This window comes from Panthera uncia, chromosome X, assembly GCF_023721935.1.
Source record: "Panthera uncia isolate 11264 chromosome X, Puncia_PCG_1.0, whole genome shotgun sequence".
In the NCBI taxonomy this organism is placed as follows: Eukaryota; Metazoa; Chordata; class Mammalia; order Carnivora; family Felidae; genus Panthera; species Panthera uncia.
The window spans coordinates 67,709,043-67,727,145 of NC_064817.1; the positions used below are offsets into that span (position 1 = coordinate 67,709,043).

Genomic DNA, 18,103 nt, shown 5'->3' on the forward strand with positions numbered 1-18,103 from the left:
CACCTTTTGGGATGAGCACTGGGTGTTGTATGGAAACCAATTTGACAATAAATTTCATATATTGGAAAAAAAAAAAAAACTCTTGGTCTTATTCTTACTACTCCTTCCTTGGTTTCTTTCAGATTTTGGACCTGTCATCAGCCTTTATTTCATTGGCTGACATCTTTTAAATGCTTGGATAATCCTGCATTAACTTAGTTGATTATATGGGGATACAGTGCTCTTAAAGCCTCTACTCTGTTCTTGGTATTCAAAACATATGTTATACAGAGAGATTTAGCTTTGATTATAATCACAAGTAAGAATTGTACACTTCAAAATCACTGAAGCTAAATTCTGGGAAAAAAATCTTTAATATAGGTCTACCTACTTTGCAGCTCAGTAGTGAATTGTTTGTTTTGCATTTCTCCAATAATACTTTTGCATAGAAAGAAACTTGGCAGTGAACTCAACTTAAATGAAGTTGACCTCAGGCCTGTCTACTTCAGAGGAAACTCATTATATCTTGTCTCAGAAACAGAAAAAAAATATTTTTCTCACCTCCTTCCAATTTCTCTTAAAACACTGTTAAGCCTAAAATGTAGTAAGAGAATCCAGATAGCTCTATTTGAGAAAATAGACTATCTTTATGGTTTTTCCTTCCATCTCTCAAAACTTTATTGGGATGTCATTCCACTCTCCTAAAGTCTGCTACTAAGTCAGATTTTATTAGATACTAGATATTTGCTTAAGGTTTCTCTGAAAAGGTACCTTTCAAAACAAAACACAGTCATTACTGTCTTTATAGGAACCACTTTCTCCATTCCTAAAAGGAGGCCATTTATTCCCAGGAAACAATGTTATTTATGAAAAAACAATAAGAAAAGTAAAGAAGCTAAATATGGATCAGGTATGTAAAATCTGTTTTAAAGCTTATTAACTGTATACTTTTGAATCATGAGTATTTTAATAGAGTTAAAATGACAATTGTCAAGTGCTAAGCAAGACCACTATGAGTCATAATACCTTATTATGTCTACAGCCCTTCAGATCATCCTTAACACTTTCATATTCATTTTCTCATGTGAAGTATTATTGTCCCTATTTTACTGAAAGGGAAACTCAGGTAAAAATATATCAAGCCACATAGAAAATTAGTGGTAGAATCTGAATTTAATACAGATACCCCAATCCTTTGTATGTTTCTTTCAAACTGCTCTCACAAAAATTATAATTTAAAACATTATAACTTTGTCTTAATTCATTTAATACAAAGTGAATTTTCAATGAACAAATGAAAAATATGTATGAGCAGATATGTAAAATACTGTAAAAGTCTAGAAAACTAAAGTTCAAGTCACATTTTAAAATTTTAATTAAATTTGGCTGAGAGACCAAGTATATAACATTTAAAACTAGCAGGGCAATGGTAGTTTCATGGCATATAGAGCTACCAGTCCTTCAAGCAGAGCTGTTACTGTAACCAGCAGAGGTTTCACATTGATCTTCTCAGTGGATACAAAGCATGTCCAGTCCAGACAAAGCCTGGGACTTGTTTATTGGACATGCTTGAACTAGAACAGTGTATCAATTTCTTAGGGCTGCTGTAACAAAGTACCACAGTCTGATGGCTTAAAACAACAAAAATTCATTGTCTCATAGTTCTGGGACCAGAAGTATGAAATCATGGTTTTGGCAAGGCCATGGTCCCTCTGTAGCCTTTAGGTAAGGAGCTCTTCTATGCCTATCTCCTAGATTCTTGTGACTTTAGGCATTCCTTGGTTTGTAGATGCACAACTTTAATCTTCCATCTTCACATGGCATCCTCCCTGTATGTTGTCATATCATCTTCTGTCTGTGCATGTCTGTCTTTGTGTACAGATTGTCCCTTATTATGATGATACCAGTCATATTTGATTAGGAGCCATGCAAATGACTTTGTGTTAACTTCTTAATTCTATAAAGGTCTTATTTCATTAAAAAAATCTGTTTCTAAACAAAGTCACTTTCTGAGGTATAAGGGTTAAGACTAACATATGCTTTTTGTGGGAGCAGCACAATTTAACCTACAACAGGCAGTGAAATAATATCAAATAAATTTTTATCACAAAATCATTTTTCTCATATACAAATTAAACATTAAAGTATACTAAATTCTTTTTAATTCTCTTGGCATGAGAACACATCTTCTTTTTATAAGTATTTATGGGCACTTGTTACCAGATTCATAGGAATTAATACATTTTTACATATTTGATGCTCATTAAAAATAAAATAGTGTAAACTGTCAGAATCATAAACATCCAAACCTTTAAGACTTTGGTCTGCTTGGAAAATTGGATTTATTAGAGGGTATGGTATAGTATGTATTGAACGCCTATCTTTCAGAAGAACAGCAGAATATTTCTGGATATTATGATACCAAATAGAAAAATTTCATCAAATGTGTCAGCTCTTCAAGGGTCACTTTCCTCAAGCTATAAATTTATAACATCTCTCCTTTGTCCAACTGGACTGACAAAACAATAAGTTTGACACATTTTACATAATAAGAAATGTTTGAGATGCATCATCTCAGGTTCCTTCTAATTTCTTTTCTCAAAAAGAATAAAGATTTTCTAAGTCTTGGTTCTTAGAGGAAAAGATTGAATATCCTGTACATTATTATTGCTATAAATCTGGAACAATTAAAGAACTCCTTTGAAAGAACACTACTATTACTTATTATCAATTTGAATATTAACTTTTTTATGCCCATTTTTTTAGTAATGACTTAAATGACTTGGGAGTTTTGGAACTGCCATGGCAGACTTCCCAAGGTAAAAGGAACCATACATATGGAACAAACTACAACTTTTTGACCTAGTTGAGTTTCCTCAGTGATAGAGATGCTGGATAGAGATGTAAGACAAGCTGGATAAAGCCAGAGTTTGGATGAAATGGTTTAATATTACATGAGACTAGTTCAAATAGCACTAGTTCTTAGGAGATGAGACCTGACCAAAAAAGAGATCTTTGTCATGGAAGGGTGGTAAATTGGTACCAGTTACAAGATAATTATCCAGTTCATATGAATTGTACTCTGTGTATTTTTTCCTCTATCAAAGATGACAAAACATGATAAATCAGAAATGTTTGAGATTTTGTACATTAAAAATTCACCTTGTGGTACACTTCAAAAGTATGAGTAATGTATGAATATCTTGTTTTAGAACAATAACATTAGTAGTCAGGTATGAGAATTGAAAACTGAAAGTCGTCTAAGACTTCAATGATACTAATGAGTGGTTCAGAGGCCAGACAGGCTCAGGGAAACCACAAGACAACCCAGATGGAGGGACTGTCAGCATTCTATTCAAGAGTCAACTGATATATTAAGAAAGGAAGATGATTGAAAAATGAGTTTTGCTTTGTTTATTGTTCTGTATTGATGTGTCCTTCAAAGTGTTTCCTAACTTGCTTTTTAAGGAACACATTAATTTTGTTTTCAGGATGAATTCTATTTCAGTAGTGTATAAGTTTCCCACTGGGTGAAGTTTTTCTCAGACTGTCACAGTGACTTTATTCTAATACAATGTATGAAGATATTTTATAACATAAAAGAATAGATAATACATTCACCCATACAATTTGTACAGAAATGGCTGATAGTACATAGCCTGACTTCTAAACTGTAGAGATCTTAGTGCTAGCATATTTATAAAGTGAGTTGCGCTTGAAAAGATCCTAGAGAAAATGATTCTATGAAATGATTCTGTGACCTTTATTACCAACGACTACGAAAGTAATTTCTATTTGTAAAATATGTTTCTCTATGTATTTTTCTTTCTTTAAAAATAATTTTTGTACACATAAAAAAGATAATTTGTATACATGTTAAAATTTTCAAAAATAAAAAGTATAAAAAGGTACAAAAACAGTGTAAAAAGAGAATAAAAAATGTACACAGTGAAAAAAAAAAGCCTCTCTATCCTAACCCCCTTGTCTCTCAGTTCCTCTTGCCAGGGGCAGTCACCCTTAAAAGAGTTTGCTCTATGCACTTAAAAGCAGTTATGTATATTTGTAAATATACACATATGTTTATTTTAAAATGTTATACAAAAGGTAGCAAAGTATATTGATTCTTGTGCATCTTGCTTTTTTAATTTAATATAATTTGAAAATTGTTCCACATAAAAAACATAAAATTTGAAGTGGTTTACTATATTAATGCAGGTCAGCTTTCCACTGTCAAAAGGAAATAGAGCATTGAATTTATACTTTCAAAGTAAATGCATGTGCATTAATGTAGCATTATGATTCAAAATAGAGTTTTTCTTTGAAAACTGGTTTTCAGATGACTGTTATTAAAGTAGAATAATAACAAAATAATATAGGAAATGCAAGTATGCCTAAAATCCACAAAACTGAAACAACCAGATATCCTTTCTTACTCTGGGCTCTATACTTTCTCAGAAAAAAAACAAAAACAAAACAACAACAACAAAAAAAACCCAAGCAGATAGCAAAGATATAGTTTAAAAACAACTCTAGACTATTTTGAGGACAGTAAAAATTCAACCTTATATTTTGAAAGAACTCTGAACTAGAAATCATGAGTTCTAATCTCAATTTTTCCATGAATTAGTTGTGGCATTACAAGTAAATCATCTTACTTCTCTGGACCTCAGTGATTTTTTTCTACCTGAAAAATTTGTGGGGTGGATGATGATTAAGTTGAAGATGACAATGATAAAGAAATAATATAATAATAATAATAATAAATATTTATTATCCACCTACATTGTACTAGGCACTTTATAAACATCAGTTCATTTACTCCTCATAGCAGTCCAATGAGACACATATTATCTCAACACTTGCAAATGAGGAAATTGAGGCTCATAAAGATTGCATACACAGTTTCCCAAGATCACAGAGTAAGTGGTAGAATCAGAGTTAGAATACCCGTTTTCCGGATCTGGAGCTTCAGTCACTGTTTTCCAAGCTTTTTTCTTAATTCATGCTTGATTTTCATAAGCATAAGAATTTTGCCTGCCCCTCTGTGATTCTAATATGCTTCCTGAAATTGAAAATCACTACATTATATTATTTTCTAATTTTATTTACATCTAAATCTTCAGTATGATCATATTATTATGAAATTAGATCCTGAAATGCCTGGTGAATTATCAAAGAATAGTTAATATTAATATTCATTATAGTTTTAGTGTTAAGTATAGCTGGAATATTAATTTAATCAGAACATGCAATTCCCTGGCCAATTTAAGTAAGTATTTGGATGGTCACTGCCACCTGATCAAACAAAATAGAATTCAATACATTTTCTCCCAATTAAATAATTTTAAAAAACAATATATCACATATTAAAACTATATACCCTAGGACTTGAATTATCTTGTGAAAGAACACATTAAATTTTAAAAAAAGGATTCAGTGGGTTTTCTTGATTAGTAATTTTTATTCTCAGTTGCTATTTTGGCATGTATATGTTTTTTTAGGAGTGCTATCCACAGGTTCAATGCCATCATCACATTGTCCAACAGCCCCAGATCATCCACTCTCCACAGTGCCAACAATCCCATTCTAGCCAACAAATCCAAATCATCACGGGAACTGATTCAATTTCTACAAACACTGGAAATGAGTTGTACCATGGTGGATTAAGCCATATACGTGACCAGGTAAGATCAACTGATTTGCTTATAAAACTGAAATAACTCTCTTAAACCCTTCTCACACCACTTTATAGCCACTCACATTGAATTTTCATCAAAATATTGGGGTATTTGTGTTTTGTTTATGGCATATTTAAAAAAAATTTTCTATTTCCTCTCAGAAGACAAAATAATTCAGGTCTATTAATGCATGAAATCTATGAAGGAAGTTATAAACTGAAAAATGAATACCTGATTTCTAGCTGATCCTCAGTTCTAAAATTGGTTCTACAGTTGTGCAATATTAAATATTTTCATGAGGTATAGTATTTAAATGAGTAATGAATTGGAAATAATTTTATCTACTTTGGTCATATTGGAAAAAATAACCATAAAAATTCAAAATTCATATTTTTCCAAACTAAAAAAAGCCCAAAAGTATCTTTTCTTTGAATATCATGTATGGAAATATTGTGGTCTAGGATTACTCTAAAATATGGTTCAGATGGTCTTGAACTTCTTACATTAAATGGATTAGCAATAATGATTAAAAACATTTTATTATGTGAAATCATTTGAAATTGTCATTTTTATAGGTCAATGTTGATCAAATAGAAACAATTTCATACAGTTCAATCTAATACTTTGCTTTGCTTTGGTTTCCTCAACATAGAGTAGAGATTTATTGATCACTTCTTTTTTTAAAATTTTTTTAATGTTTATTTATTTTTGATGGAGAGAGAGACAGAGTGTGAGTGGGGGAGGGGCAGAGAAAGGGAGACACAGAATCCAAAGCAGGCTCCAGGTTATGAACTGTCAGCACAGAGCCCCATGCAGGACTCGAACACACGAACTGCGAGATCATGACCTGAGCTGAAGTCGGTTGCTTAACTGACCGAGCCACCCATGCGCCCCTATTGATCCCTTCTTATAGGGTTATTGTAAAAATTTGTTTGTAAAAACAAATTATATTTTACATGTTAAGCACTTACCATAGTTGAGTGCTAATGGTAAGTACTTAACAAATAGTAATTATTGGTTTTTAGTAGTAATTATTATTCATAAACATTAAATCTTCATGCCAAGTACTATGAGAAATACACAACTGGGTAAAACATTGTCACATTTCTTATAGGTGCTTACCGTCTAATAGGGGAAAGTGGCAAACACATAAAACATGATGCAAAGCAATGTGTTGTCTGTCATAAAAGAGGAACAGGCAATGTGCTTTGGGAATAGAAGAGAAAAGAAATTAATTTCTGCTGGCAGATCAAGGAAAGCTTTATTGAGGAGATAGGAACTGACGTGGACTTTGAAAAGTGAGAATTTCAATATGTGGTATTGTGATGTGGCATGGAGATGACATCCTGAGAATAGGGAATTACATGAAAAAAAGTCATAGATTTGGGAAAGTACCTTGGGTTTCAGGAAATGTCAGTGATTCATTTTGTATTGAAAGGAAAACATGAAATGAGGAGTACTAGAGTATAGTGTTAAAATGGTACATTAAGGCCAGATCATGAGGTCCTTGGATGTTAAGTTTAAAAACTTGTACTTTATTTGGTAGGCAATGGAGAGTAAGTGAAGGGTATTAAGTAGGAAAATATTGATACATATGCCTTATGAGGTTAATCCTAGCAAATTTTATACAAGATAGATTGGCATATTGATTAATTTTCTTCTCACAATGATCAGTTGAGGAAGGTGTTATTGTTGCCCTTATTGCCCTTACTGTTACCCTTATTTGGTAAGGAAACTGAGGTTCAGAGAGGTTAAGTTACTTGCAAAGTTTTGCACAGCTAGTATGTGGTGGAGTCAGAATTCATACAGAGAAGAGAGTTCTTTATCAATAGTGGAAATGTGAATAGAGCACTGGATTAAGAGCCTGCCAGTAGAGAGGTATTGGTGACATAACAGAAAGTGGACTAGCTTCAGAGAAGGAAGACCTGGGTTCCAGCCCCAGGCTTTGTACTTTTCAAACTGTGTGTTTTTAATAAATACTAAATCTCTCAGAAACATCCTCATCCACAAAAGTTCAGGTAGTAATGTCGACCTCATAGGGTTGAGGATATAAAGTCTAAATAAAAACATATGTTGAAAGTGCTTTATAAACTATAAAGTCTACAACATGAAAAATGCCAAGGAAAAAGATTTGCAGAGATTATTAGAAGCTATTTCAAGTGTAAAACTTAAACTATAATAATAACAGTAGGAATAAAGTGAGGGATAAGTATCAGAGATGGGGAAGAATACCACAGGATTAAAAATCTTGTCTAGTGTCAGTGGTGATACTATGATATCCTTTTACTAGCTTAGTACGACTAATAGTACATTTGACTAGACTAGATACTGTCTATTTAGAAAATGGGAAGGGTTAGATTGCTTATATATTAGTTTCTGTTTTATTATGTATACTTTGGTTTGAGATTCTGATGTAATTTTGTTAAAGACCGAAGGTTTTTTGTATAGGTTAAATTTTTCTGACTTTTCAATATTTTTGAGGAAAAAGTTGCAGTGCTGCTGAAAACAAGATAGTGCCCTGGGAAGCATAGAGCTAGTAATTTCACTTGTATGGATTTCATAGGATTGGATCCACCCCTGGTCAGAGTGAAGATGGGATAATCTGGTTGTACAGATCCCATAAACAAAGGAGAGAAGAAAATGAGTTCTTCCATCTAGGCTCCTTGATTTTTAAATGTCTCGTCCATATGTGTGGAAGAGTCTCTTTAATGAGTTATAAAGCAGATATAGGTTGGACTTTCTTAAAACTAAAGGTTGGCGCATTTTTAGTTTGTGTTTAGAATTAAATTGTAACTTGGAGGTAGCATAAGAATGTGAAAAGAACAAAGACTTTCAATTCAATTATTTTAGTTTATAAAAGCTGCCTCTGCTGGGCTGCATGATCTTAGGTAACTGACCTAACTAGACTAAGATAATTGACTTAACTAGAACTCAATTTCCCCATTTATTGTATTAGATACAATAAAATATATAATGTACTCAGCTTAGAGTCAAGTATATAGCAGATGCTGAAATAAATGTTTGATTCTGTATCTTCTTTGTTCCCCAATGCCAGGCTCCAAATCTGTCAAAACATCAATAGAAGAAATTGGTTCCCACTGTAATATTTTCATTTTCATTTTTTTACATTTTTAAGATGATTTTGTTCGTTTGTTTCAAGTTTTTATTTAAATTCCAGCTAGTTAACATATAGTGTAATATTAGTCTTAGGAGTAGAATTTAGCAATTCATCACTTACATATAATGCCCAGTGCTTATGTAATGATGATTTTTTTATGGTGATTACTTTTTTTTTAATTTAAATTCAAGTTAGTTAACATACAGTGTAGTATTGGTGTCAGGAGTAGAACCCAGTGATTCATCTCTTACATATAATACCCAGTGCGCATCCCAACAAGTGCCCTCTTAATGCCCATCACCCATTGAGCCCATCCCCCTACCCACCTCCCCTCTAGCAACCCTCAGCTTGTCCTCTATATTTAAGAGTCTCTTATGGTTTGCCTCCCTCAGTGTTTTTTATCTTATTTTATTTTTCCTTCCATTCCCTCACTTGGATATTGCTATTGTCAATGAAAATACTCCAAATTGTGATGCCTTTCTCCCATTACTTGAAAATTCAATTTTTGTCAGCATCAAGACAGTACAAATCTTAATGTCAGGTGCTTTTTCTGGCAATTATACAGGAAGCTTGCTACAATGTTTATTTGACATGTCATTCACTAATGATGGAATCTCTAGGCTCCTTAGCTCAATAAACTCAGCAGTTTTTCCTGTTTTGTCTCTCACTAAAATGTAGCTTAAGTCCCTCTTTGTATGTTTTGTTTTCTTCATCAAATAAGTGAATTGAAAATGAATTTTCTTTTGCACAAACCTCTACCCCCTGCTTATCCCTTCCAAAAATTCAATACATATTTATTCTGGACCCATCTTTTCCAAACTCCACCCTTATCTGTCTCCTGCTACCTCCTGCACTGGTTCCCTTTTGTACTCTTTGTTTTGTGGTGAACAAGAATTGTTACTTATTTGCTCTTTCAAAAAATAGTTTTTATTTTTTAATCAAACATGTATACAGCTTAGAAGTTCAAATAGTACTAAAAGGCATATTATAGCAATTCCCTGTCCAAAACTTGTTCCAGAAGTTCAAATTTTAGCTTTTTCTTTTCATATTTACCTCCGTACAGCTAAATAATATGCAAATTCCTATGCTATTGCGTGATGTAACAATGTTGTATATTATCTGTTGATAATTCTGATACATAAGGATTTAGTTCTATTAATCCCCTATCCATCTGTTTCCATCCCTTCCATCATCCTAATATAGTTAAATCCCCATTTTCTGGCTAAAACAGTATTCAGTGTTTCTTAATGCTATGAAAATATTATTTACTGCAGAACCAATTTGTGTACTATTTTGCTTCTTTATCAACACAACTATTTTTTGTTGTTAATAATTCCCTATTTTTTTCTTTGTTTTGTTTTTTATATATCTATTGCTAATTCTTTTCTCAATACAATTTTATACACTCTTGTGTTCTGGGATTTTTGATCAGCCACCTCCTTTCTCTAAAACCCTGCAAACTATATATACAGCATACCTCTTGGCTTTAATTGTCACTATCTACTGGCCTCATTACTCTCCCCATATTTTGACAGCTTCATTGGTACACTTACAATCTTCTGTCCACTTCCTGCTAACCCCTGCCCTGGAATCATTAATGAAAACTTCATCGCTCATATCAGTGATATTTCCCACATTCTGTCCTCATGTTTCTTTATCACCCTCAATTTCTTCATTTCCAGTACATCTTCAGCCCTCACAGATTTTGGCCACTCTTTGAACCTCATCACATGAAACTATTTAATGTCTGTTTTTCTTATCATCACTTTTTTACTACATCTTCTACACTCTCATTCCTGCTAAACTTCACCCTCATCAAGGTCTCCAGTCCTCAGTTCCAAGCCAGACTGGACTCCATTTTCATCCAACAATGCTTTTGCTAGAAACCCTTAAAATTTATGTTGCCTTCTCTGATTACTGTCCTCATTTTACTGATCCCTTACTTTTGGGTAGACTACCATCCATTTTCTCTGCCCCTAGATTTTGACTTTTGTGATCTAGAGAAAGTCCACAAACTAGGCCAATTTAGTCTAGAACAGATTGTCTCTGTCTTGCTGGACCCCCTCTGTTGCTAGAAATTCATTTCAATTAATTCTAATTAACTTTCTGCCAGAGTCTTCAAAATCTAATCCTTATCTTTCCCACCCTCTTCATGCTCTGTGTTCCATTGCTGTTCTCTCCCTCTCTGCATGTAGTTTTTACCCTCTACTGAGAATGGCTACTGGAACTCACATTTTATTGTGTACCACAATCAGTTGGAGGGTGTGCTTAAATAGAGACTGCTGGAACTGGATAATTTGCATTTCTAAGTTCCCTGATTACCCTAAAACTCCTGGTCCGGGGGACCACACTTTGTTCTTTCATCAGGTGATCTTCTCCAAGAACGTGTCCTTGGCTTCCTTCTCTTTTCTTTACCCTCTCTCGCTTGACTATATGATATAAAATCTTGACTTCTGCAATATTTACATGGACAACTGCACATGATTATCTTTACATAGACAACTCCCAAAACTTTTCTCCTCTGCTCTAGTTCATCATTTTTAATGGACTAGTTGCATCTCTACTTGGCTGTCCCACAGTCACCTTCAACTGACCACATAATAGCTTTTCATTCTATGTCCCCTATTTATACTAATATCTTCAGTGCCCTAATAACAAAGGTTAGAATTCAGCATTATTTTTTACTTTCCCTTTCCTTTGCCACTCCAAACCTAATCAGTTGTCATAGTCTGAAGATTCTTCCTATTTATACCCCCCCCCCATAGAGCTGAAGGTTAGGTGTCCTTCTTATAACTCCCTTAGTATTTGATCTGTGACTCTCTTTATAGCCCTTACTAATTGGTCAACACATTCCTTACATTAAACTTATTTAGGTACATGTCTTAGCTCTTCTAAAAGACCATAAAGCCCTTGAGAGAGAAGATAGTATCTTATGTATGTATATTTTCCAGTAGCACTTAGAAGTGTACCTTAGGACAGTGTTTAGTAAGTTCTCACTAAATGTGTGCTGAATGAGTGAAAAGAATCATGCCACTGAGATCTTTTAAATCCTGAATGTGGCTTGTGGGTATAGATTTTAGACTTTGGTTTAAGAAAAAAAGTTAGAATATAAGATAAATTGCATTAAAAGAGCTACTGCATATGCATAGTAAGTTCCTTCAATGGCTTACCTTACATAAAAATGTGGTTCTATTCCTTGAATAAATTATATACTAAAGAATGGTGGAATATAGAAATGACAGAGAAGTGGAAAAGAGAAAAATGTGGTGACAAAGGTGTTACCAAGAAGTTATGCATTAAAAAATACATGGTCATTTGAAATCAATTTCTTTGAGGGGCACCTGTCTGGCTCAGACGGTAGAGCATCCGAACCTTGATCTCAGGGTTGTGAGTTCAAGCCCCATGTTGGGTGTAGAGATCACTTAAATAAATAAAACCTTAAAAAATTAATTTAATTTCGTTTGTATATATCCCACTTCATTACAAAAAGGAATAAAAGAATTTGGGGGCACCTGGGTGACTCCTTGTGTTGAATGTCCTATTCTTGATTTCAGTTCAGGTCATGATTTCATGGTTTGTGAGATCGACCCCCATGTCGGGCTCCATGGGAGCCTGCCAGGGATTCTTTCCCTCCTTTTCTCTCTTTCTCTCCCCGGCTCATGCTCTCTCTCTCTCTCTCTCTCTCTCTCTCAAAATAAATAAACTTAAAAAAAAGGATTTTGAGTAGCTCAAGAGAATAAGAGGTAATAGACTACAAATAGATGTCAGGGGCAGTGTAAATATAATGGAGTAATAACACCAGAAGGAAAAGAGAGTACACAGAAAAACAGGCCACAGAGTTCCATGTCACTAGTAAAACTGGGTTACTTTGAGCTTTCTTGAAACCATAGGGGAAGAAAAGGGGAAACATGATTAGTGAAAAGTGTCCATTATGAGAAAAAGTTTTATGAATTCTTGATAGTCACTTGTATTGTAGGAAAATATTATACATTTTTTTCTAGTCAGAAAGAATAATCTAAGCTTTCACAAAATGTTACAAATTCAATCACCTGTATTCATTCTAACATGACAATCCAAACAACCTACCTTTTTTCACTTGGTTGGGAGTGGAAAAATCATCTTATTTTATAACATAATGTCAAAATTCACACACACACACACACCCAATGAGGAATGAGGACAACTTTGATTAGGTTTCACTCAAGGTGTTAAAGCACCTCTTCCATATAGTGCTTTTCCATCTATTATATTTAACATTTAGCCCCAATTACAACTTTTATTACAACTTTCTCACTACTTACCTTGTAACAAATGTTTAATTAGCATCTGCAATACTCAGGTACTACGCTAGATGGTGGAATTAAATAAAGATATAAAGACTGTGTTTCTACTCTCAGGCAGTTGAGATTTTTATAGAAAATTTACAATTGTCTTCCATTCCTTCTATCACTATTTGAATAGCCAATTGTCCATTTGCCTTAGGTTAAATAAAACCACTAATTTATATGATAGCTTAACAATTTACCAAAAAAATGTGATATCTCCAGTAACTTTATCAAATAGGTAATAAATTATTTACATTTTATAGTTGAAGTTCATAGAGGTAAGCAATATACTTAACCTTCAACTAGGAAGTGGGATCTCCATTTTTGGCTCCAATTTCCATTCTTTCTCATTGTAACATTTTGCTGCCTAGGTTTAGTTACGTAGAAAATTAAATTAGGCCTTTATTTCAAGTACAGAACTGTTGTTATGAGTAAAGTCTTCAGTTTAGAATTGCGATTTTTGTATAATACATTTCAATTCAGTGTCAACATTTATTGAAAATGTTCTATGTACCAGGTACTGTATAATGCAACTTTTCTTTATTAAAGTACCTATGGAGATTAAAATAGAAGTGAGGGTTTTCAAAACCTAAAATTCTGACACTTTGTATTCTGCTATGATTTCTTCTTGTGGTACAAGATAAGAAGAGACCAATTATATTTTTTACCTTATTAGCTAAATGATGTTTTACCTAAAAAGCATGAAATTCCATAAGGGTTAATTTCCCCAGGATTAACTAGGGCTTCAATCAGTCTGACAGCTATTAAATGTTCCAAATCAAAGCAAAATTAATGAAGCAGTAACATTATTTATCTATAAATGTCACTATATCATTATGAGCTTTGCAAGATAATAATCTATATGTTGAAACCTTTTATTCAGTGATATTTTCCATTATCATGTAGCAAAGTTACTACTCAATAAAGTCTAACCACAACAGAACTTGCTATTTAATATGTTCATGACCTTTTAGAGGGTTAGGCCTTTATGTATAATCACTTTTATATAACATGGCGTTTTAAGCACTTTATAATCTGCTAAGCAACCCTTCTAAATAGGCCAAAAATGTATACACTTAGGTCAGTTACTCAGTGGAAATAAACTTAATTAAGCCAACACCCTGTACTGCTGGATTGTGATTTATCCCTTGATCACAAACTATCCTTAGTCCTAAGCAGCATTCTCACAAATGTGTGCCATTAAGCTTGAGGGACACCAGACAAGAAAATATAGATGGCTCAGCTGAAATCCATAACTATTGCATGTCTACTATCTTCAGCGGCTTTATAATAACTACCAATGAACTTTGTAAATATGGTCAAAAGTATGATCTTTAAATATCAAAATATATCTAATGTAGATGCTAGCAAGAAAATTCCACTCCTGGAATCTCATAGACTACACATAGGAAACAAAACCCCAGACTGGAACCAGGACAAAAACTTCTAAGGCAGGAGTAAGTTGAGGCCCATGGTTTTCCTTTAGAAGGTAATTTCTTTCTATAGATTTTTCTGAAAAATGACCACAGATTTGCCTCTGGTTTCACTACTAACCATTGTTGCCTTGTCTTGGGTTTATGGCAGCAATTCTAAACAAAGAATTTTTAACTGCAATCAGAAACGAGGAGTGGGACTGCTTGGCCATTATTATAGTTAAATAATGATCTGATTGAAGGTACTTGATTGATGCATGCTAAACAATCTTTAATGATTTTTGTAAATTTTTGGAGAAATGTCACTGGGAACAACTATTTTTTCAGCATAGTTTGCATTCCTTCCCAGTTTATATGTGAAAAATTAAAGCTGTTATCCAAGATTGACATTTAAGATACCTCTCATTCATCAGGCAGAAAAGTAGATATGGATACACCTATATCCCAATCAATCCTATCAATTCAATATTGGTCACAGAGAGAAAACCTCCATCCATTAGAACTACCATTATTCTGACCCAAACATTCATGGTTTTTTTGGGAGGCTCCTTATTTTGGCTTTTTCAAAGCAACAAGAACATAGATTTGAGCCAAGTCTAAAATATATGTCACAACATACCTAAAAACAGTTCCAATAAAGTTAAAGAGCTCCAACAACCTGTGATTTAGTAATAGAAAATATTTGTAACTGGCACATCACAGTTTATGGTTAGGAAATTTCATCTTATTGTTAAGCACAGTCCTGTAAAAGACTTAACAGTGTATGAGAATCTGACTTCTGTCTGTCCTCTCCCTCCAAATTTTTGAACCCAACTGGCTTTGTTTTTTACTGAGTATTACTCAAATGTTATAAATTGTAGACGATACAAAACTGAGAAGAAATATACACACAAAGGAGTGATGTTTTGCTTCTTGATTTTCCATCTTGACATCTCTTTGGCCAGAAGAACCCATTCTTCAATTCTAATGCTCTTACCCTTTCACTGGCTGATTAAAATTTATTACCTAAAATTCAGGCGTATTTTGCATAGTTTTCCACTAATAAAATCAAACTCTTACTGTTTATTTTTTTAATTTATTAATGTTTATTTATATTTGAGAGAGAGGGAGACAGAGTGCACCTGGGAGAGGGGCAGATAGAGAGGGAGACACAGAATTGGAAGCAGGCTCCAGGCTCTGAGCTGTCAGTACACAGCCTGATGCAGGGCTCGAACCATAAGATCATGACCTGAGCCAAAGTCGGACGCTTAACTGATTGAGCCACCAAGGTGCCCTAAACTCTTACTGTTTCAAGTTGTAGCCCAACTAAACTCCAAAATAGCGCAAGTAGAGACAGTGGAATTCAAAAGTAGCTGAGAAGACAAATACAAAAGGTCATCTGGGGAGGCAATTTTTCTAGTGGGTACGAGAAAGCATTACCTTATTTAATATTTATGTAGAGTTCATAACATTGTCTGGCACATAGTAAGGACTAAATAAATACTAGTTATTATTATCATTTCCCAAAATAAAATCACTTTCCTTTTGTAACTTTTAGCACCTCTTTATAACTATGGACACAGATACAATGTTGATGTAAATCATTCCTTATCCTAGACTCTGTGATTTTTTTAAATTTATTCATTTATTTTGAGAGAGAAATAGAGAGAGTGAAAACATGGGGGAGGGGCAGAGAGTGAGAGAGAATTCCAAGCATGCTTCGTGCTGTCAGTGTGGAGTCTGATGTGGAGCTTGGTCCCACTAACCACAAGATCATGACCTGAGCTAAAACCAAAAGCCAGATATTTAACCGACTGGACTCTGTTATTCTTTATTTGGGTGCCTAAATCCACCACATAGAAATCACATGATCAAAAGTTTTAGTAATGGCACTAAATATTCATGTGGGGAAAGAATTATGTACTTAAAAGGTGTGCTAGTGTGAAGTGCAATGACAAAATATTTGTGCAAAAATAAGAAAGAAAGAAATATTTTAAGACAGTTTGGAACCATGAAATTACTCTGTCAAATGAATCACACTAAAAGGAAATAAAATGATTTTCACAGCATTATGAGGGGATTATAAGAAGCTAAAAGAAAAAATATGCAAAATACTAAACATGAAATAGTTGCTTGGAGATTCTAATGGGAGCTCAGCACTTGAATATTATTGGCTAAAGAAATGTCATCTTTTACTTGGGAAAGTTACAGGTTTGGAAGGGACACACATAGAGTGGTGAGGCAGGAAGAGGTTATATACCTGACCAGTTACAGCAATGAAACAACTTGAAGGTCAGTAGAATGACACTAACATAACAGCTAGATTTTCCCTTATCCAGTTATCCTTGAATGTTAAAATCATATTGGAAATCATGTTTTTTATTATTTTTTTAAAGCTTATTTATTTTTGACACACAGAGAGAGCGAGCATGAGCTAGGGAGGGGCAGAGAGAGAGGGAGACACAATCTGAAGCAGGCTTCAGTCTCCCAGCTGTCAGCACAGAGCCTAACGCGGGGCTCAAACCCACGAACTGTGAGATCATGACCTGGGCTGAAGTCGGACGCTTAGCTGACTGAGCTACCCAGGTACCCCTTGGAAAACATGTTTTTAAGCCACTCCGAGTTTGGTAAATATATAGATGGTTGATAAGGGAGTAATGCATGAGAAAAACATGAAATCAAAAGCATTCTTTTGATTATTCTGAATAAAGCCTTGCTTCATTTTGATCTTCATTTCCTGAGAGGGGCCTACCACTAAGGACCCGACTGCCAAGATCTAGAAATATAGGTAAGACTCAAATGCCAGTCTCCAACTCTGCAAGGAGTTCAGTTTAGTTGCTACAATCAGACTTACATAAACTTAGGAAGAAAGTGTAAGGGATAACCACGATATCCTTGAGGAAGTGCTATCTATGCTCTTTTTTATTCTAACCATTCTTGGTTAGCTTCTTTAAGAGAGAAACGTGTAAAAAAATCTTTCCAGAATCAACTAGCATTTGGGATCACTTCTAACCAGGTAGATACATGACTTATTTCAATTCAACAAAGGCTTACTAAGCAACTAACTATACAGTGTTCAACCAGTATTGTGCTAGATAATATGGGATATATCAAAAAGTATGACTCATTCATTATTCTTAAGTTTATTTCTTTTGGGTAGGGAGAGAATGCTGAGAGAACAAGATTTACATATGTAAAATAATATGAAAATGATTCAAGATAATTGAGCACAAAAAGCTAAATTGAATTAGCTTGTTGGCTGGCATATTTTCAGTTTTAATGGTGATATTAAATCTTGAGATGGAGTTCAAAGTATGGGTAAGATTTGGATACACAGCCAGAAGGAGAGAGAGTTTTCCAAGAGCAAAAAATGTGACTAAAGACTAGAGACAGGAATAACATGATGTGTGCCCAGGACAGTGAAATCTACTATGGTTAGAACAGAGAAAATGTTGGGAAATAGATAATGTTACTATATTCATGTTAGCATTTGAAGTTTTTATATTGAATATACACAACTTAGTAATTCTATGACATTTATACATATTATGTGATGATATTGACTTTGCCAGTTTATCTATTCATGCCTTC

General features: G+C 33.9%; 1 protein-coding gene across 1 annotated transcript in view; it reads left to right on the top strand.

The window, feature by feature from the left end:
* POF1B (POF1B actin binding protein) overlaps positions 1 to 18,103 on the top strand; it is a 108,719-nt gene that overhangs the window by 34,866 nt on the left and 55,750 nt on the right. The window contains exons 4-5 of the mRNA XM_049644025.1: positions 788 to 889; positions 5,481 to 5,663. Coding sequence (XP_049499982.1) covers positions 788 to 889; positions 5,481 to 5,663 — 285 coding nt within the window. The remainder of the gene's footprint in view (positions 1 to 787; positions 890 to 5,480; positions 5,664 to 18,103) is intronic.